General features: G+C 55.2%; 3 protein-coding genes across 3 annotated transcripts; 2 read left to right on the top strand and 1 right to left on the bottom strand.

Annotated features, from left to right (window-relative positions):
- FGF21 (fibroblast growth factor 21) lies at window positions 2198-4461 on the bottom strand. The gene is made up of 3 exons (XM_005692688.3): window positions 3511-4461; window positions 3283-3386; window positions 2198-2589 (listed from the first exon to the last, which is right to left on the bottom strand). Exons 1-3 carry the CDS (start codon window positions 3743-3745, stop codon window positions 2299-2301), a joined length of 630 nt encoding a protein of 209 aa, XP_005692745.1. The 5' UTR covers window positions 3746-4461; the 3' UTR covers window positions 2198-2298.
- Window positions 5595-8595, top strand: FUT1 (fucosyltransferase 1 (H blood group)). Its single transcript, XM_018062738.1, is given in 3 exon segments — window positions 5595-5779; window positions 6730-7273; window positions 7275-8595. Coding segments are annotated over 3 exon segments (1116 nt in total). The 5' UTR covers window positions 5595-5757; the 3' UTR covers window positions 7825-8595.
- On the top strand, window positions 10837-13819 carry IZUMO1 (izumo sperm-egg fusion 1). Its single transcript, NM_001287235.1, has 8 exons — window positions 10837-11074; window positions 11442-11516; window positions 11782-11868; window positions 12134-12154; window positions 12477-12557; window positions 12746-12846; window positions 13119-13272; window positions 13614-13819. The coding sequence occupies exons 1-8, from the start codon at window positions 10837-10839 to the stop codon at window positions 13817-13819; spliced, it is 963 nt and encodes a 320-aa protein (NP_001274164.1).

The following is a 20711-nucleotide window of genomic DNA, read 5'->3' as shown; positions in this document are numbered from 1 at the left end:
TGTGTGTGTGTGTGTGTGTGTGAGTGTGCACGCACATGCGCAGCTTCACATATTCCAATTAGTAGTTAGATATTGGATGCTATGGGAAGGTTGGAAGATGCTGGGGTGGTCTGGGTCCTCAGAGATCACAGAATTACTCAAGGGAATCTCTTTCAGAAGAACAAAACTCCATAGTTTAAAAAAAAATTACCCTTGAAATCTACTGACAGATAACATTGTATAAATTTAAGATATACAATCTGTTAGTTTGATACATTTATATCTTGCAGTATGAGTGCTATTGTAGTGATAATTACACCTATCATATGACATAGTTTTCTTTTGAGTACGTGGACAAAGCTCCATTCTTGTGAACTAATAGAAGCAAAATCCAAATTGATTTTGGCAGGAACTCCAAAGGAGAGAGAAGGTTCAGGTACGGGTGGGGAAGTAAACAGAGGAGGTATAGCTCTCTCTTTGAAATATTGGCGGCGTGGCTGTGCTGAAAGGTTATATTTTTTCATACTCTATGGAAACAGCAAAGAGTGAACTCTGAGAACAGTGAGGCTAGGAAAGTTATCCTGGGCCACCCCACTCCCTACAAAGCGATTTTTTTTTTCACTGTTTAAGGAATTTTTATTACAGCAAGAATTTTATAATCCAAATTACGTTTCCTTGCTCAGCTATCAATTCTGTTATTTAAAACAGAAGTGACATTCTGAGCTATTCCACAGTAAAGAATTACAAAATTAAAGAAAGGAATGCTTTAAATTTTTGTACTTTGCTGAAAATTATTTTTCCCATGGTCTATAAAACATTAATTTGTTTTTATATTTTAAAGCGAATTTTTAAATGTACTTTCATGAGAGGGGCTTTCCTGATGGCTCAGAGTGTAAGGAATCTGTCTGCAATGCAGGAGACACGTGAGATGTAGTTTCAGTCCCTGAGTCAGGAAGATCCCTTGGAGGAGGAAATGGCAATTCACTCCAGTATTCTTGCCTGGGAAATCCCATAGACAGAGGAGCCTGGGGTGGTGGGGTTGGGGTGGGGGTGAGGTAGGGGTAGGTGGGGCTACAGTCCATGGGGTTGCAAAGAATCAGACACGACTGCGTGACTAACACTTTCATGCTTCAAGACCATAACTACTGTGAGGCTGCAGTGATCAGTCAGAAACCTGGGACCCCACCAAAGCTGACCCAGCCTTTCTTCACCCCTTCCCTGGCTGACCCTCAGTGTTTGGCTCCACTAAGGCGTCCCCAGAGACTCTGGACTATCCTTGCCCTTTGACAGGACAGTATTTGTTATTCTTCCCTCACCCCTCTCCCTGACCCCAAACACGTGTTTGTGTTGTGGAACTATTTCTCTGCGGTAACTCAATAACGGGACATTTTTTTAAATGACACAAGCGGACCCACACCCTCATGGGAGATGTAGTTTTTGGAGGGTTCATTTAGCACTAGGGATGGTCCTAGGAAGTGTAGTCTAAACTTTTGTCTTCACGTCTTTCCCAACTGGAAAATAGCTTGAAGAGCAATATGGAAATCCAGATGGTGGAAAGAAGTGGGGATGGGCAACTTGCTCACTGAGATTGGATTCTGGGTCAGTCATTCTTCTCCAAGGTCCATAAACACCTGGATGGAAGCATTTAGATTCTCAAGTCCTTTTTCTGAGATCCAGGACTCTCAATCTCCAGTCCCTCCTCTCTCAGACCACGATGCCCAGATTCCCCTGCTCTCCTGGGATCCAGGTGTCCAGATGTCCAGCCCTCTGAATCCTCAGGACCCAAAAGGGCCTTCCTAGCAACGACTTTATCTCCAGAATGCAAGAGTCCTTGCCCCAGCCCTGAGGACCATTCCTAGCGCTAAATGAACCCCCCAAAACTACATCTCCCATAAGGATGTGGGTCCGCTTGTGCCATTTTAAAAAATGTCCCCACTATTGAGTTACCGCAGAGAAATAGTTCCACAACACAAACACGTGGTTGGGGTCAGGGAGAGGGGTGAGGGAAGAATAACAAATACTGTCCTGTCAAAGGGCAAGGGTAGTCCAGAGTCTCTGGCGACGCCTTGATAGAGCCAAACACCGAGGGTCAGCCGGGGAAGGGGTGCAGAAAGGCTGGGACCTTCTCATAACGTGGCTGGCAATGGAGGGACAAGGAGAGACGCGGAAGCAGACTCCCATTTTCTCCCTCAAACACACAACTCACTCTGATCCTCCTCTCAGACTCTTTATTATCTCAAGTAAGAAAAATAAAAAAAATAAATAAGATAAAAAATGCAATAAATAAAGAGGAGACCCAGTACTGCACAGCGGACGTCTTCAAGAAGTGTAGCTGGGGCTTCGGCCATACGAGGGTCCCACCATACTCAGGGGATCCGAGGAGCCCACGTCGGGAGGCTCGGGGGCCAAGATCCCTGGAGGATCCGGGGGCGCCGGGGGCAGGCCTGGCAGCGGCAGGAAGCGAGCAGGTCCCCGCGGGGCCGGGTCCCGGTTGGATGAGCGCTGCGGGGGCAGGCGGAGTGGAAGGCCCAGGGTCTCCGACTGGTAGACATTGTACCCATCTTCAAGAAGCAGCTCCCGGAAGCTGCAGGCTTTGGGGTCAAAGTGCAGCTGCGGGGATGAGAGTCAGGTCAGAAGTGTGGGGGTTCTGATACCCCCTTGCTTCTGTAGGACCCCGAGCCCCAACCTCTCCCAGACTCAGGAGTCCAGGCCCCCCAGTCCCAGGACTGCTGGGGAGCTGGGGGAACCGCCTCCTTTCTCAGCTTTATCGTCTCGGTCTCCCCAGCCCCTTCCTCCCAGACTCAAAACCACGGAGGCAGGTCCCTCCTTAACCCCTAGGTGGCGCTGCGAGACCCACGCACTTCCCCGCCCCCCACCTCACAGAGAAGAATATTCCAGCCCAGGGATCAGAGGAGGCTCTCTAAGTCCTGGCAGGGGCATCTGGCTAGCGCCCAAGGTCATATTCACTTTACAGGCCATCGATTCCCGGAGCGACCCTTCGCCCAGCATGAGCCAGGCCTGTGGGAACCCGTGTGGTCAGCTCAGGTTAGGAGTCACAAGACTCAGCCTCCCGGGTCATTGTCATTCACGGGCCTTGTGACTTGGGGCCGGTGGTTGCCCTGCCAGAGCCTCAGTTTCTTCTTGTGAACGCTGATGACCACAGGGCCCTCCTCTGGGGATTGTGGCCAGGTTTGGGGCATGCAGAGAACATCAAACCAAGCCTGACCAACATCAAAGGTGCAACCTGGTCCCTCAGATTGTGAGGATGGGTGGCGGGCAAGGACGGGGATCCTGGAAACTCACCGATCCGTACAGCTTCCCATCTGGCCCCTGGCACAGGAACCTGGATGTTTTAACTCCAAAGATCTGAATGACGCCTGGCTTCAGGGCTTTCAGCTCCAAGAGACCTGAGGGGAGAAAGTGGTCAGGGGCTCAGAAGGCCTTTCCCCCTCCTCCCCCAGACTCAGGAGTCCGGGCCCCAATTCCCTACTGCTTCAGGATCAAGCCCTACCTCCCCACACATATACTCACTTTCGGGACTCTGGCGGGCCGCCCCCACCACTGTGCCATCGGCCCTGATCTCCAGGTGGGCCTCTGTCTCCTGGGCATCATCCGTGTAGAGGTACCGCTGGCGGACTTGGCCCCCAAACTGGAGGAGGGGGCTGGAGTCTGGAATGGGATGCGCCCGGCAGGTTCCTAGCAGGAGGACAGCCAGCACAGGGACCCACAGTCCCAAGTGCTTGAACTTGGCCTCGTCCCAGCCCATCAGTGGTTCACGTCCTCAGGTGGGGTCTGGGGTCTGGGGTCTGGGGTTTGAAGAGCCGAATGGTCTAGATCCTGTTTCGGAGTCCGGTTGCCCAGGAGAGCAGGTTCTCAGATGGCTGCTTCAGTAGCCTGGGCCCCCTTGCACATGGACTCACAGCTGACAGGACACCCAGATCTCTTGGGATGGATGCAGACGCTCCGGAATTTATATCCAGACAGACCCGCCCCATCACCTTCCCGACGCCTGACCCGTGATATTTGACCCACTTGGCAGATGCTAGGATTCCACGGTGTCCAGGTCAACCTGGACAGATGATGCAATCGGGGGTCCTTCCAGCTGGGGGCCTGGCCTCCACCATGTGAGGCACCAGGGGGATAGAAATCTGATGAACTGGGACCTGGGTGAAAGCAGCTAGAGGGCCCAGACTGTTTGGCCTGAGGAAGGAGGGAGCTGGGGTTTCAGAATCCTGGGTCTGAGGAACGAAGGGGCTGGGGACCTTGACTCTGCAGCCTGAGCAGGAAGGGAACGGGGACCCGCCTTTCTGGCTAACTGAGGCAGATCGTGCCCAACAACTGGAATTTCCGCATCTCCCCTGAAGTTTTGGGTTTTCTGAAGCTTGCTGATCATCAGGAAAGCAGCTAGCTCCACAGGATCAAAGCGTCCTCCTCAAGGAAACAGGTGTCATGATCTGGAAGTTACAAGACAAGCTCCTGAGTAACTGCAGCCCAGGCATTCATGCCCCGAAACATCCCAGCCTCCTCCTCCTCCTGGGTCCTGATGCAATCCCGATGTTTCTTTCACCACAGACGCTACCCAGGATCAGACAGGTGCCCTCAAAATAGCCTGGGGAAGTGGGCGGATGGTGAGAGTCTTTGACTCAGAGTTGGCAAATGACCCAGGCTATTCCGGGAGAAGTTAGACCCAAGATCCCAAGGGGAATGAGGGGGTGAGCAATTTCCTGGAACCGAAGGGTGCAAGGTCCGTGGTAAAGACCACCTCCCAGGTGGCTCTGTGGCAAAGAATTGGCCTGCTAGTGCAGGAGACGCAGGAGACACGGGTTTGATCCCTAGGTCTGGCAGACTCCCTGGAGGAGGAAATGGCAACCCACTCCAGTATTCTTGCCTGGGAGGTCCCATGGACAGAGGAGCCTGGCGGGCTACAGTCCATGGGGTCGCACACGCCTCAGCAACTGAGCAACAGCAACAAGGGTACTAGAGTCTGAACACCAGATCTGACTGAGGGTGACTGGAGGGGCCAGATTTCTCAGTCTGAGGAGGAGGCTGGGGGCTGGGGAGTCCTGGATCGGGAGAAATTATGATCACATCTCTGGAAAGTCAAGTCCAATCCCTGGGTCTTTGATTTCTTGAATGGCGATAGTCAGACTACTCGGGCCACGGGGGGGATGGGCACAGGTGGGGAGCAACCGTCGACAGGGGAAATGGCTTCAGGTCTGCAGAACTAGCCCAGCGTTTGTTTCTTGAAGAGGCCTGCTGCGACCTTTGAGGCAGGCAGGGAGGAGAAAATCTATTCTACTTCTGCTTTCTCCACTCCTGACCTCGGCAGGGGCGGGACATGCGCTTCTAGAAAGTAGAAAGTCAGGCGCCGGATACTGATTCCTTCTAAAGGACAGCCTGGGACTCTGGAATTTGCGAGTGCAGGGGGGCGGGGGCGGGATCAGCGGCCCCTGGGGGGCGTGGGGACACGTTCGGGCCGGAGGCTCTCACGCCGGGATCCTGAGAGCTGGAGGAGGCTTTGCATCCGCGCGTGGAACAGCCTGGCGACCAGGTTCTGCACCCACACACCCACCCCAACTCCCGGAGGGAGCACGCGGCAGGGGGCCGAGGATCGCCCTCGCCGCCGGCACCAGGATGCCCGGGCCAGCTCCAGACGCCTGGGCGTGGCCGGACTCGGAGCATCCACAGACACCGGAGTGGAAGAGGGAGAAGTCGACGGACCGGAGCATCCGGATCTAGCATGGCAGTTGCAAGCTAGATCTCAGTGTCCACGAGAAGATGCGGCTGCTAGGGAGGCCAGGTAGGCTGCCTGCAGCTGGAGGTGGGGGTGGGCGTGGGAGGGGAGCGGGCTGAGGCGCAGGTTCTCCGGGTCCCGGGAGGGCAGAAGGCGGGGGCTGCGGTTCCGGACCTGCGGAGCCGGCGCTTGGCGCCAGGGATGGGGCGGGGCGCTGCCTCTCTCAGCTACCAGCCGGGCCGGGGAAGGGCAAGGCTGTGATTCTCGGAGCCGCGCCCGCTCTCCTACCTCTCTCCTCCCGGAACCTTGGCAGCCAGTCGCGGGAGGAGGCGCGGAGAGGGAGGCCCGTCGGGTCTGGGAACCTGGAGTCCAGGTTTCCGAGGAGGGGGGCGGAGGGGGGCCCCCAGCGGGATGTGGTCTGCACTTGCAGCCGGAGCGCTCCATTCAAGCCCAAGCCGGCTGTGGGCCGCCACTCGCCAGGAGCTCAGGTGAGTGAGAAAAGCAGACGCCTCGGACCCAGGAGTCCCTCAGACCCAAGAGGTGCACCCCCAACCTCTAACTCTCTATGGCACCTGGGAGTCTCCTCCACCCCCGACCCCCCAACTCCTGCTCCTCCAGGAATCAAGGTCCACCCCCTCGAGGCCTGGGCCTCTGGCCTCTCACGTTCTACTTGATGGTCGCCTCCTATCACCTCTGTGGTGGCCTCTGCCCCTCACACACAGGTGCACCCAGAAAGGAGTCATCAGGGCACCCGAGACACTGAGATTCCTTGACATGGGGTCAAGCTGGTGGTTCCTGGATCACTCTCATTTTGGAAACCACTAATTTTCACCATCTTCCATTCCTGGAAATTCCAGGCCCTTAGCTCCTCCTCACTCAGATCCAAGAGCCCGGATTCCTTTTACCCTCAAGCCCAGGAGCCCAAACTCATTGTTTCCTGCTTCCCTCAGCCCTCTCTTCCCTGATAGTCATTCTCAAGCTGTAATATCTCCTCATCTGCTCTTCTTGACCTGCAGCCATGTGGGCTCCCAGCCATCGTCACCTCTGTCTGATCTTCCTGCTAGCCTGTGTTTTTGCCTGCGTCTTCTTCCTCCTCATCCACCAAAACCTCTTTCACAGTGGCTTAGACCTGTTCCTGCTGTGTCCAGACCGTAGCCGGGTGACCTCTCCCGTGGCCATCCTTTGCCTGTCAGGCACACCAGTGAACACCAACGCCACCTTTTCCTGTCCCAAGCATCCTGCCTCCGTCTCAGGAACTTGGACCATCGACCCCAAAGGCCGGTTTGGGAACCAGATGGGGCAGTACGCCACGCTCCTGGCCCTGGCCCAGCTCAATGGCCGCCAGGCCTTCATCCAGCCCTCCATGCACGCCGTCCTGGCCCCCGTGTTCCGCATCACACTGCCTGTGCTGGCGCCCGAGGTGGACAGACACGCTCCCTGGCAGGAGCTGGAGCTTCATGACTGGATGTCGGAGGAGTACGCCCACGTGAAGGAGCCCTGGGTGAAGCTCACGGGCTTCCCTTGCTCCTGGACCTTCTTCCATCACCTCCGGGAGCAGATCCGAGTTCACCCTACACGAGCATCTGCGGCAGGAGGCGCAGCGTTCGCTGAGTGGGCTCCGCTTCCCCCGCACCGGGGACCGCCCGAGCACCTTCGTGGGTGTCCACGTGCGCCGCGGGGACTACCTACAAGTGATGCCTCTCCACTGGAAGGGTGTGGTGGGGGACCGCGCTTACCTCCAACAGGCTATGGACTGGTTCCGGGCCCGGCACAAAGCCCCCATCTTTGTGGTCACTAGCAACGGCATGGAGTGGTGCCGGGAAAACATTGACACCTCCCGGGGGGATGTGATCTTTGCCGGAGATGGGCAGGAGGGTGCGCCCCACAAAGACTTTGCGTTGCTCACACAATGCAACCACACCATCATGACCATTGGCACCTTTGGCTTCTGGGCCGCCTACCTGGCTGGTGGAGACACCGTCTACCTGGCCAACTTCACCCTGCCTGATTCCAGCTTCCTGAAGATCTTTAAACCTGAGGCTGCCTTCCTGCCTGAGTGGGTGGGCATTAATGCGGACTTGTCTCCGCTCCAAGGGAAGGCTGAGTCTTGAGGAACAGGGAGACTTTCTGAAATAGCCTGATCCACATAGGGCCAATAGTATGCATTTCTGGAAGCCCAGAAGATTCTAGAGAAGCCTGTGGTCCTGCAGGTGGTGGACACCCATTTCTAGAGTCATTCTAGTTGGCTAGACTTGGAGAAAAGGGGCATGGGTGTTTTCTGCCACTGCTGGAACATTCTAGAATCAATGGAAAAGCTTTGCATGGTGGGTGGCGATGTCTGGAAAAGTTCGTGGCAGTTCTAGAAGGCACAGTGCCCACCTGTTCTTCCCAGGCCATAACCAGAGTACTTCTAGATCACTGCCCCCAGTAACAGGGAATTCACCATTCCAGTGTTGACCATCCTGGCCTTTTTTGAGAAGAGAGAGTTCTCTTCTCTGGGTCAGCAGGACTGAAGGAACTCATGGGTGTTCTACAGAAAGCACCCACCAACTCCCCTTCTGTGGTTCTGGAATGATTCTAGAGGGGTGGGGAGATGTTTTCTGGAGAGGGTCAACTCTAATGCCTATAAAGAACCCTGCAGGGCCCTTCCAGAGGGGATGGGATTCTAGAATTTCGGGTAACCTCAGCAAGCTGCTGCTGCTGCTAAGTCTGTTTAGTCAACTCTATGCGACCCCATAGACGGCAGCCCACCAGGCTCCCCCGTCCCTGGGATTCTCCAAGCAAGAATACCGGAGTGGGCTGCCATTTCCTCCTCCAGGGCATGAAAGCGAAAAGTGAAAGTGAAGTCACTCAGTCGTGTCCAACTCTTCATGACCCCATGGACTGTAGCCCACCAGGCTCCTCCATCCATGGGATTTCCCAGGCAAGAGTACTGGAGTGGGGTCCCATATACAATCAGTAGATCAACAGCTCACCACCGCTGGAAAGGTGGAAGACAAACTTATCTGTAGCTGGGACAGTGTGTGAGCAAGGTGGAACTTTACTTAACATTTCAGCCCTTGAAAAACCACAGATATGCTAAAGTATGAGATGGGAGGGGGAAGAGATGGTGCTGAATGCTTCAGCCTAAGCAGGAAGGCTCTGTAAAAATATCCGGACACTTAAAAAAAAAACAACTCCAAAACTGCCAAAGCTAGACGTGCACACGCTGGCTCCAAGTTCAGTACTAAGGGAGTTTCCTCCTCCATAGCTGGGCTGCTGCGGGTGCTGGAGTTGATTTACTGAGGTGGCTAGTGGTAAAGAATCTGCTTGCCAATGCAGGAGATGCAGAAGACTTGGGTTCCATCCCTGAGTCAGGAAGATCTCCTGGAGGAGGAAATTGCAACGCACTCCAGTATTCTTGCCTGGAGAATTCCATGAGCAGAGGAGCCTGGTGGGCTACAGTCCATGGGGTCGCAAAGAGTTGGACATGACTGAGTGACTGAGCACGCACAGCACACCGCTGGCATAAGGGTGCCTTCTGGGCTTGCAGAAAACAGTGGGCATTGTGTCCCTTGCCAGCCACCCTCTGTCCCTGAATTCACAGAACCTCTAAGTCTGGCTTTGGACAAGTGTAGGATGAAAGAATAAGAAAGTATGCAGACTCCAGACAGGTCTCCAACCCAGGCAGTCGCACAGGGTCTGGACAAGAGGATGGGGTTTTTTTGGCCATTCAGGACAGCATGGGGGATCTTAGTTCCTCAGCTAGGGATGGAACCTGCAACCCCTGCATTTGAAGCTCAAAGTCTTAACCACTGGACCACCAGGGGAGTCTCAGAGAATTATTGACTCAGATTTTTAGAACTTCCATGAGGCTTTTTGAAAGAAATGAGGGTGGATACCTTTATTACAGAGTTGTCTGAGACTTTGAGACCTTTTGTAGTTTTCTCAGGGGGTTTTGGGGGACCAGTCCCGGACTCTACCGTAGGTGGGAGAGAGGGATGTATGAATTAAAATCCACACCACCAACACATCTCTGCAGGTTTTTTTGGGACTTGTGTGCATGAGGGTGTGTGAGTAAGAGTAAAGGTGTGGAACTTCCGGGGACTTCTCATTTCTTGGGACATGAGTTCCTTCTTTTTGGGTGCCCTACTTGTGTGATTTGTGGTCTCAGAGACCCAATCCCTTCCTCGGAGACTCTCTGCATTGGCCCCCAGATCTCTTTCCCCTGGGACCCTGGTATCCAGCCCCATAGGCTGGAGAGAGAAGGTGGGGTGGGGCGTGAACAAAGATTATAATTCTTGAACTACATTTCCCATAAAGCTATGGGGTCGGCTGCTGTAATCAGCTAGGGAGACACCCGGGGCCTTCTGGGAAGTGTAGTCCTAGGGCTAGAAAGGATCTTTTCCTACGTTTTCGTGGCTCGACGACAGGGTTTCCAAAGGGTCGTGGGCATCTAGCCGAAAGCCTGAGTCGGGCCCCTGAGAGGGGAAGAGACTGAAGGCTTGAAGCCCTTTCCTTGGCTCCGGAAATCAGAGTCGACAGGGATCTTCCCCTTCGGTAGATGCTGGGAAAGTTCTAGTCTGAAAAGGCAGCTGTGACATCATGGAGCGATTGGCGGGGCCTTCCCTTTGTCGCGATCCAATCAGACTAAGAGTTGGGATTCTGGGCGGGGCCAAGGAAACTCCAGGGACTCTCTCTTGGGAATCTGGGGCCTCACGTGGGTAGCCGGGAGGAGGAGGTTGTGGGCGTTCCTAGTAAGGGACAAACCGTGACTGTGACCCCAATCAAGAGCTTTCTCTACCACGCAACCAACCTTACCCCTCACCCCCAACAAAATTCTTAATTTTAGTCGTGGGAAAAGATTAGAGTGGGAAGGACGTGGCTTGGTCATTCTCTCTAAAAGCTCTCAGAACGTGGGCTCTTCAGCGAACCCTAGTGTTCGAGGGTACAACAGTCAGGAGTCAAGGTCGGGGGTAGAGTGCTTCAAGACTCCTCGGTTCTCTGATGAGAAGTGTACGCCCTGCCGACTGGGGTTCCGTTAGTCTCGGGGAAAGGCTTCTCTCCATTTAGCGTTCACCTTCTCGGGTAGGGGTAAGAAGACCCTCCCCGGAATTCGGCACGGACTGCGCACTCTGGTCGCAATGGGGCCGTGGGGGCTTCCCCTCCTGGTGGCGACTCTGGCCGGCTGCGTGTTTCCTGCCAGGGGCTGTGTCATTTGTGATCCAAAGGTCAGGGAGGCGCTAAACTCCTTGGAGGCGGATTACCTGCCTGGCCACCTGGAGGCCAACCATCAGAAAAAAGTGATGGAAAAGATAAAGCAGGCAGTGGAAGATTTCAAGGACCTGCCGATTGACGAGGACTCCTATATGGGGGTTGTCGGTGAGAGCGGAGATGGACTCCTGGATCCTGGGAAAGGAAGGGTTCTGGGGCTAGGGTCGCTGGGAGGTGCTGGAGAGAAAGGACTGAAGGCACAATCTCCTAGGTTCGGGAATGGAAAAGGCTGGGATGCAGATTCTGGGGTTCCCCAACGGCTGGCAAATAGTTTCCCTACCTTTTATCCTGCAATTTTATGTAACAAAACTACAACTCCCAGAAGGCAAAGGGGTGGGGTAACCCTTTTACCAGACCTACCCTTGTCCACTGGCCCCATGGGTACTGTAGTTTCTAAGGCTAGGTGAGTGGATGAGACAGTAATGCTTGGAATCTGGGGGTTATCTCTCTACCGCCCCCCCCTTCCCCCCCGCAGATGAGGCCACACTGGAAAAGGCATCCTGGAGTTTGCTGAAGGATATGAAACGCATCACAGATAGTGATGCAAAAGGTAAATGCTCAGAGCGGGCCAGAGAGTGTTTCCAGAAACTCAGGGAAGTGACTGCTGGTGACCCCTGGTCTGGTGGTCAGGTACAGGACTCTGGAGCCAGTATTCTGTTAAGTGGTCTTTACATTTTTATTGTCCTAACCTGAGAAGACCGGAAAGCTGAACTCCAGGCTCTGCAGACAGAGGCCAACTTCGGCTACCTCAAATCTGGGAGGGGCAGGAGGGTGGGAGGTGGGGAGTATTCTGCAGTCTGCCTGCTTCTTCCCAGGTGAGCTCTTCGTGAAGGAGATGTTATGGATGTTGCACCTGGCAAAGAATACCTTTGCCAGCTACGCTGCTCAGTTTCAAAAAGAGGGTGAGAGAAGATGGGAGTCTGGCACCACAGGCTTCTCCTTTCACAGTCCTAGAGTCCTTGTCCCCCGCCATGTGCTTCTCTGATCCATCAGCTCTCCCAACCCCCTGCCCCCTTAGACCCAAGGATCCAGATACCCATGTCTTTCCTTTCTCGAATGCAAGAGCCCCAGCCCTAGCCTGTTCTTTCACCCCTTCTCTCATCCCCTTTAACTTAGAAATCTTATTCTCTCTCTCTCTCTCTCTTTTTATTGTTTCTTCCGAGGCAGCTTTTTGTCCCAACAAATGTGGTAAGTCTCGATTATGGGAAATGGTCGCCCATCCCTCATCCCTGCCCTGTCAATACCCAGTCTCTCTTTTGGGTCTGTGTCTCATTCTCCCCGTCGAGAGGTTCCTGGGTCTCCAATATTTCTTGGAGTTCTTGGGGGGAAAGGTCATAGTTTTTGCACTCTTTACTGAGCCTAGTTAGAGCCGACTTTCTACAGGGCTATGTTCCAGCCCCTGACTGACCTCCTTGGAGATTCGGCTGATTCCGCCCCAGCCCTTGGCCCTGCCCTCCTTTTAGCCCCGCCTCTTAGTTGGGAGAACACAGCCTCGATCTTGCCCTTTCAGGTTTGATGTTGCAGCCTCTCATCTGGTGCAGTACCTGCCAGAAGCAGGTTCACGCTTGTCGAAAGTCTAAGAATTGCGGAAGTGAGAGAGGGGGGCCCAGCCGGAGGGGTTGGCGCCAGAGGGGCGGAGCCAGAGGAGAGACCGAGTCTTAAAGAGGGTGGAGACTGGAGCCAGACCAGGAGGCTAGGCGGGGCGAGACCAAGTGGAAGTGGGTTGGTAGAGGGCCGAGAATCTTGAGAGAGCACCCCACAGTAACCCCCTATTCCCAGAGCGCGAAGTCAAGGTCCATCAAATGGAAGACATGATCCTGGACTGTGAGCTCAACTGGCATAAAATCTCTCAAGGCCTGACCGATTACAGCTTTTACAGGGTGGGGCCCTCCAACTCCCGTTACCCTTGAACTCCAAGCCCATCAGGCTTGTATGAGTACCCCTAGCCCCTGTATCCACAGGCCTGCATCCACAATGCCCATGACCTATGACCGACCAAGTCTGACTTCCTTTTATCCCCTGGGACCTCACGTCCTGAACAGTACACCCTGGACTCCCACCTCCCCACTGAAGCCCCATGATCGTCTCACCCCTGTACTCCCCTAATCCCTGAATTCCCCAGGCCTCTGTGACCCCTTGAGCTTGGGTCTAGGTTTGGAAGAACAATTCTGAGACCTTGGTGTCCAGGGGGAAGGAGCCCATCCTGACCAAGACCATGGTGCGCCCAAAGGATGCAGGTACCTATCGCTGCGAGCTGGGTTCCATACAATCCAGTCCAGCCACGATCATCTATTTTCACGTCACAGGTCAGTGTTGCGGAGTTGAGAGAAGTGGGATTCAGGGTCCTGAGTTTCTGGGGCGCCCGGTTCTAGGCAGGTGGCTTGCTTCAGGGGCGTGGCCTATGGGCATAACTTCCTGTCGGGGTGTGGCTTCAGGCCACGAGGGTGTGGCTTCCTGCCCGGAGTAAGGCTCCTGGTCACCCGGCCAGGGCGCCCCTCTGGGTGTGTCCCGGCTTCAAGCAGTTGGAGGCGTGATTATGTCCCGGAGGGCCTGGGTCCTGGGGTGGCTTGCCGCGGGGAGAACTTGCCTTGGTCTTGGCAGGACCTTGGCGCTCTCCCAGGATCGCTTCTTACCCCTCCTCTGTCAGTATTGCCCAAAAGAATCCAGGAGGAGATACCGTCACCAAACACCGAGACTCAGGATGAGACGGCCCTGGGAGAGGTGGCTGTGGATCTCCCCCACACAACCGTCGAGCCACAGACTCCGAAGCCGGAGCAACTGCTGAGAAGACGCCTGTTCGGGGTGCTGATCTGGGGCTTAGTGGTGCTCACAGTCTGCGTTCTAATCGCGTGAGCCGCCCACTGAAGAAGGCAGGGCTTGGAGTGAGAGGCGGGGTTTCCCGCTACCCAATGCAGGCGGGGGCTGCGAGCCGAGGAACGCTGAGAGCTGGACTGCCTTTGGGAGCCGGGCTCACCTAAGGAGGGCGAAGCTTGGATCACTGCTAGAATAAGATCAAACCTAGGGAGGCTGGGAGGGGTGGTCCTCACTCAGTGAGAACCTAACCTGTTTCCGCTCTGTGTACTCCCATCAGGATCCTTTTCTCTCGGTCTGGCAAAGTGGTCGATTTCATAAAGTCCCGGTTCAGCTCTGGCAGTCGAGCTGCTTAGGACTCGGGGATTTCAAAGGAAAAGATCAAAGAATCCGGGAGAAAAATAAATATTTATCTGGTGGTCCAAGTATCTGACTCACTCCCTCGGACTGATTCTAACTTTTGGTCACCTCCCACCCCCAAGAGAAGTTTGGGGATGGTCTTCTGTCCGAGAAAGGAGGGGTGGGACCCCCGGGCCCTGTGGTGCCTGGAAGGGGCCAAGTGGCGGCGATGTGATTCCAGAATCAAGGAGTGGGGCAGGGCCAGCCTTCCCCAGATCTCCTCCCCCAGGCCCGGTCCCCTCACAGGACGCCCCCTCCCCGCTCTTCCTGCCGGTTTCCTCTTGCCTTTTCCTGTCCCCCACCCAGTGCTGGGAGCTGGGGCAGAGGCAAAGCTGAACGGGAGCCGCGGGGTCAAGAGCCAACCAGGGCAAGCGGAGACAGGGCCCCCAGGTGCTGGCGGGACCCGAAGCAGGGTAAGAGCCCGGGGACCCAGGAGTCCAGTCGCTGCCTCCCTTCCTCAGACCTAGGAGTCAGCCCCCAGCCACCCTCCATCCCAGCAACCACAATCCGGGTCCCATCCCCTCCTCCAACCAGACTCTGGAGTCTGAACCCCACACCCCTCCTCCCTCTGACTCAGGAGTCCAGGTCCCCCTCCGCCCCATCCCTACCTCTGGAGACCTCGGGAACTGGGGTCCTCCCCACACTCCCTTAGGGCCATGCTGTCTGGCGAACGGAAGGAGGGCGGAAGCCCCCGCTTCGGGAAGCTCCATCTCCCAGTGGGCCTGTGGATCAATTCTCCCCGGAAGCAGCTGGCCAAGCTGGGGCGACGCTGGCCCAGCGCCGCCTCTGTCAAGTGAGTGCCCACCTCCTCAGACACTCGCCCCTGCCCCACCTGCTTCCCACCTGCCCCTGTTTATGGTCCAGTCCCTGCTCTGGATAATGCCAGGGACCCGGAAAGAGCTGGCTCCAGTTCCTGTCCTGAATGGGCAAGTGAGATGGTGGGCAGTGGGCAGACAGTGAGGCCCAGTGGTAGAGGGTCAGGCGAGGGGAGTTCTGGGCCTGGAGATGGGTTTAGGCGGGGTGGACACGGGGACCCGGACAGAAGAAGTAGCGGTTTGATTCACCTTCCTTCCTCCCCTCCCTGCTCACCTCTTGGAATTTCCTCCTGCGGGACTCGCCTTTATTTATTTATTTTCTCTCCCTCTCTCTTTGCCTCTGGCCTGTGCCCACCCCCACCCTACCCCATCTCCATACACCCCGCGTCTCTCGCCCGTCGGTGGGTATCTGTCCGCCACTATCTTTGGGTGTCTGTCCCTCCCTCTCCGGATCTCGGTCCCCCCTCCGCACCCGGCTCTCTGCCCACCTCCCTCTTTCTCTAACCCCCATCCCCGTCTCTGCATGTCTTTCGGGCCTCCCCGGCGGGCTCCCAGGTCGTCGTCTTCGGACACGGGGAGCCGCAGTAGCGAGCCGCTGCCCCCGCCTCCGCCGCACGTGGAGCTGCGGCGAGTGGGTGCGGTCAAGGCAGCCGGGGGAGCCTCAGGGAGCCGTGCCAAACGCATCTCTCAGCTCTTTCGGGGCTCGGGCACCGGAACCACGGGGTCCGGTGGCGCGGGAGGCCCTGGGACCCCGGGGGCCGCGCAGCGCTGGGCCAGCGAGAAGAAGTTGCCGGAGCTGGCGGCGGGTGTGGCCCCCGAGCCTCCACTGGCCACACGCGCCACGGCGCCCCCGGGGGTCCTCAAGATCTTCGGCGCCGGGTTGGCTTCGGGCGCCAACTACAAGAGCGTGCTGGCCACGGCGCGCTCCACCGCGCGCGAGCTGGTGGCCGAGGCGCTAGAGCGCTACGGGTTGGCCGGCAGCCCCGGCAGCGGCCCCGGAGAGAGCAGCTGCGTGGACGCCTTCGCGCTGTGCGACGCCCTGGGTCGCCCCGCGGCGGGCGCCGTGGGCAGCGGCGAGTGGCGGGCGGAGCACCTGCGCGTGCTGGGAGACTCGGAGCGCCCGCTGCTGGTGCAGGAGCTGTGGCGGGCGCGGCCAGGCTGGGCGCGGCGTTTCGAGCTGCGCGGCCGCGAGGAGGCGCGCCGCCTGGAGCAGGAGGCCTTCGGGGCGGCGGACAGCGACGGTGAGCGGGGTCTGGGGGCGGGGCCTGCGGAGGGCTGGCTGTGGCTGGGGGCGGAGTCGTGGTGGGCGGGGGCCTGAGGAGCTGGTGGGGCCGGCTGGGGCCGGCTGGAGCGGGGTCTGCGGGAAAGGATGCGGGACTGGGCTTCCCTGATGGCTCAGACGGTAAAGCGTCTGCCTGCAACGCGGGAGACTCAGGTTTGATCCCTGGCTTGGGAAGATCTCCTGGAGAAGGAAATGGCAACCCACTCCAGTACTCTTGCCTGGAAAATCCCATGGACTGAGGAGCCTGGCGGGCTACAGTCCATGGGGTCACAAAGAGTCGGACACGACTGAGCGACTTCACTTAGCACTGTTCAGTGAAAGACGAAGCTGGGGCAGGGTCTAAGTCAGCCAGATGGGCTAGGCCGGGGGACATCACCCTTGGGATAGGTGCATAGTTGATGGACAGAGCCTGCGATGCTGGGACCCGGCAACGGAATCGAGTGATAGGAAGGCAGAGATATTGTGCGCAGCGGGTGAGTGGTCCTCATGGCAGGTGGCCTCTCACTAGAAGACTGAGTTGGTTCGTGAGAGACAGGGCCTATACGGATGGAGGCTAGAAGGAGGATAGGCTTGGAAAGTGAGGAAATGAGTTATTAGATCGCGGCCTAAGAATGGGTGGATCCTCAGAAGGGTGGGCCTTGGAGCAGGTGACTTTAGGCTAGATTGGCTGCAAACCGTGAGAGAGGGGGCTTGAGGGTAGTTCACGAGAAATGAAGAGGTATTTGTATTGGCGGAAGACCAGTCTACCTGGGGGCCTAGCATTTGACTCTACGGTAAAGAATCCACGTGCTACTGCAGGAGACGCAGGTTCAATCCCTGGGTCGGTAAGATCCCCTGGAGAAGGAAATGGCAACCCACTCCAGTATTCTTGTCTGGAGAATCCCATGGACAAAGGAGCCTGATTGATTACAGTCTATGGGTTCACAAAGAATCAGACACGACTTAGCAACTAAGCAAAAACAGCTGGCACATGGTAGCTGCTAAGTAAAGAATGGCAGTTATAACCATCGTTATTCCACCTCCCCCCAAAAAAAGCATTCATTGGACACCTTCTGTGAGCCACACATTACCTAGGGCCCTTGGGGAGTATAATGGGGACCCTGACAAGTTAAGTTCCCGTCTCCTAGGTTCTACAGCCCAGTGAGAAACACATCAATTCACTCTTTCAGCTCATTTCCACTGGGTATCAGTTAGGTGTCAGTGTGCTGCGTATGACAAACTTCATAGTGCCCAGCACGGCTCTTCTTTGCTTCGACTTGGAATGTCAAGAAAAGGTGTTCAAGAGGAAGTGATTTCTCTTCCTTGGTGCAGGATCTTCTCAGTTCATCGCGAAGTTCCGAACACCTAGAACAATGCCTGGCATATAGTACGGATTCAAAAAATTCCAACTGAAAGAATAAATGAATTTATTAGTTGAAATTACAAGATAGGCAGGACTCAGGCAGGAAGTGTGTTCCAGGCACCGGGAACAGCATATGCAAAAATCTAAATGTGGGAAGCAGCCTCACTTTGCAGCCAACTGTCTATAATCTCTAGCTCTCTAAGCCTGTCTCTCCCTTCGTCTTTCCAATCTCAAGTCTCATCGCTCTCCATCTCTCTCCGCAGGCACAGGCGCCCCCTCGTGGCGGCCACAGAAGAACCGCTCCCGGGCGGCCTCCGGTGGGGCGGCGTTGGCCAGTCCCGGCCCGGGATCTGGGTCAGGGACCCCGGCTGGGTCCGGGGGCAAGGAGCGCTCGGAAAACCTGTCCCTGCGGCGGAGCGTATCGGAGCTCAGTCTGCAAGGTCGGCGGCGGCGGCAGCAGGAGCGCAGGCAGCAGGCACTTAGCATGGCCCCGGGGGCAGCCGACGCCCAAATCGGACCTGTAGACCCCGGCGACTTCGATCAGTTGACGCAGTGCCTCATCCAGGCCCCCAGCAACCGCCCCTATTTCCTGCTGCTGCAGGGCTACCAGGACGCCCAGGTAAGCGCAGCCTAACCTACAGAGAGAGACCTATGTCCCACCCTTTGGTTGAATGGGCGACAGAACTACAACTCCCAAAATTCCATGGGTCGCATTAGCCTCAGGTTTGTTGGACAGTAGTGCTGGCAAGTGGTGAAGAACCCATCTGCCAATGCAGAAGACCAGGAGACGTAAGAGACACGGGTTCGATCCCCGGGTAGGGAAGGTCCCCTGAAGGAGGGCGTGGGCACTCCAGTATTCTTGCTGGGAGAATTCCCATGGACAGAGGAGCCGGGCAGGCTGCAGTCCATAGGACTGCAGAGAGTCTGACACAACTGTAGCGAGTTAGCATGTACACATATGGTTCCAGTCAGGTTCTAGAGGAGGAAATAATATCAAAGAAGAGAGTGGGAGGGTCCAGAGAGATCTCGGAGAAGGATTTCATTGGAGGGATAAGTAGGCGATGACTCATTCCGTTCAAAGTTAGGGGAAAGCACTGTCTCCCACCAGAAAAGATTGGGAGAGCCTATTTTATTTTTATTGGCCGCACCACGCTGCTTGCCGGATCTTAGTTACCTGACCAGGGATTGAACTCGGGACTTGGCCGTGCAAGCCTGAATCCTAACCACTAGGCTACCAAGGAATTCCCAGGAGAGCCTATGTTAGAATGATCCTCTTGGGAAGCTTCTATTTCTTGAGGAGGAGTAATGGAAGAGTATCTCCTGGGGAGGGAGCTGATTTGATTGATACATGGAATCTTGTCCTGGGTAAGCCTATACGGTCTTGGAAGAAGTGGATTACATCACTTTTTAAAGTTGATGGTTTACTCTGGAAGAATTTTGACCATTGTAGATGGGGGCCATTGGTACTGGTTCTTCCATTTTACATATTTGAATGGCGATAGGAGAACTGGTTTGAGTGTTGGGGAGCAGAGAGGAAGAAAGGGTTAGCAGTTGTGGGTCAGTGCTGTTATTAAAGAAATGTATTATTGAAAATATTCGTGTGTGTGTGTGTGTGTGTGTGTAATGATGATGATGATTAGGGCTTCTCTGCTGGCTCAGATGGTAAAGAATCTGCCCGCAATGCAGGAGACCTGCATTTGATCCTTGGGATGGGAAGATCCCTGGAGAAGGGAATGGCTATCCACTCCAGTATTCTTGCCTGGAGAATCCCATGGACAGAGGAGCCTGGCAGGCTACAGTCCATGGGGCCTGAAGAGTGACATTTAGGAGAATCATTCTTATGCTTTAGTCCACCTTTGGGTAATAGTGCTACAGCCAGGGTACCCCTGGGACTAATGGGAAAGCCTCTTCTGGAAGGCAGTGGAGTTTATTGAACAGTTCCATTTTTACTCTCAGAGAAGGATCCAACTGGGTTAGGTCATTTGGCTGTATATATGGGTGAGAGGTTACAACTGTTCAAGGAACTTCCATTGGAAGAATTCACTCCTCCTTGTTGGGGCAACAGGACAAGGCAAGTTCCTTGTAGAACAGGGTGTGAATATATTGCAAGAGCTTATTCCTCCAGGCAGGGTTGGCAAATTGGAGGCTCTATTGTGGAAAGGTGGTCAAATTGGAAGGATCTATTCTGAGAGTATAAGAAAGTAGGTTATGGGAAGAGAGGGAAACACTGGAAATGTTCATTTCTTCAGGTAGGATTGATGAGAAATTTCTTTGTAAGAGACTTCATTGGAAGTGTCCATTCCTTGGGAACAGGAATAAGAGTTCTATCCACGGGTGTCTGTAATCTGAGAGTTCATTTTAAGTGCGGTGGAGGAAGCCCTTTGGCAGTTAAGGAACAGGAAAGCCTCTTGTAAAAAGGGGGTTCATGTATTTTGGACCATTCCCAATCCTCCAGACAGGGAAGAAGAGTGGGAGGTTTTACCTTCAGAAGGTGGTCAGACTGGAAAGATCCATTTTTCTTGAGAGGTAGATGAAACAATATATTGTAGTAAGGGGATTTAAAATATATATACACATTTTAAAGTTTATTTATTTATTTATTTATGGCTGTGCTGGGCCTTCGTTGATTCGCACAGGCTTTCTCTAGTTGTGGTGAGCGGGGGGCTCCTCTCTAGTTGCGGTGCAAGAGCTTCTCATTGCGATGGCTTTTCTTGTGGCAGAGCACCAGCTCTAGGGCTGGCAGGCTTCAGCAGTTGTGGCTCACAGGCTCTAGAGCACAAGCTCAATTGTTGATCACAAGCTCAGTAGGCCCATGGGCTTAGTTGTTCCACTGCAGGTGGGATCTTCCCCGATCAGGGACTGAACCTGTGTCTCCTGCATTGGCAGGCAGATTCTTTACCACTGAGCCACCAGGGAAACCTAGTAAGGGGTTTTAGAAATGAGCATTTATGAGGTGGGGGTAATGGGAGAGTTCAGTGTAGGAGGGGGTTTATGACTATTGGGATGCCTGTTTTCTCAGATGTGAATGAGGAACAGTGGGTCTACTTTAGGAAGGGTGTCAGACTGAGTGCTTCCATTTTTATAGGCTGCAGATAG

This window comes from Capra hircus, chromosome 18, assembly GCF_001704415.2.
Source record: "Capra hircus breed San Clemente chromosome 18, ASM170441v1, whole genome shotgun sequence".
In the NCBI taxonomy this organism is placed as follows: Eukaryota; Metazoa; Chordata; class Mammalia; order Artiodactyla; family Bovidae; genus Capra; species Capra hircus.
Note: the sequence above shows the minus strand (reverse complement) of the source record. Positions and strands in the feature narration are given on the sequence as shown.

Bases quoted from the DNA above. Each gene is read 5' to 3' on its own strand.
- FGF21 (XM_005692688.3), bottom strand. From the start codon at position 3,745: ATGGGCTGGGACGAGGCCAAGTTCAAGCACTTGGGACTGTGGGTCCCT. The intron at 3,387-3,510 runs GTGAGTATATGT...TTCTCCCCTCAG, and splicing joins GGCCCGCCAGAGTCCCGAAA to GTCTCTTGGAGCTGAAAGCC. The intron at 2,590-3,282 runs GTGAGTTTCCAG...TCATCCCCGCAG, and splicing joins ATGGGAAGCTGTACGGATCG to CTGCACTTTGACCCCAAAGC.
- IZUMO1 (NM_001287235.1), top strand. From the start codon at position 10,837: ATGGGGCCGTGGGGGCTTCCCCTCCTGGTGGCGACTCTGGCCGGCTGC. The intron at 12,558-12,745 runs GTGAGAGAGGGG...CCCTATTCCCAG, and splicing joins AAAGTCTAAGAATTGCGGAA to AGCGCGAAGTCAAGGTCCAT. The intron at 13,273-13,613 runs GTCAGTGTTGCG...CTCCTCTGTCAG, and splicing joins CATCTATTTTCACGTCACAG to TATTGCCCAAAAGAATCCAG.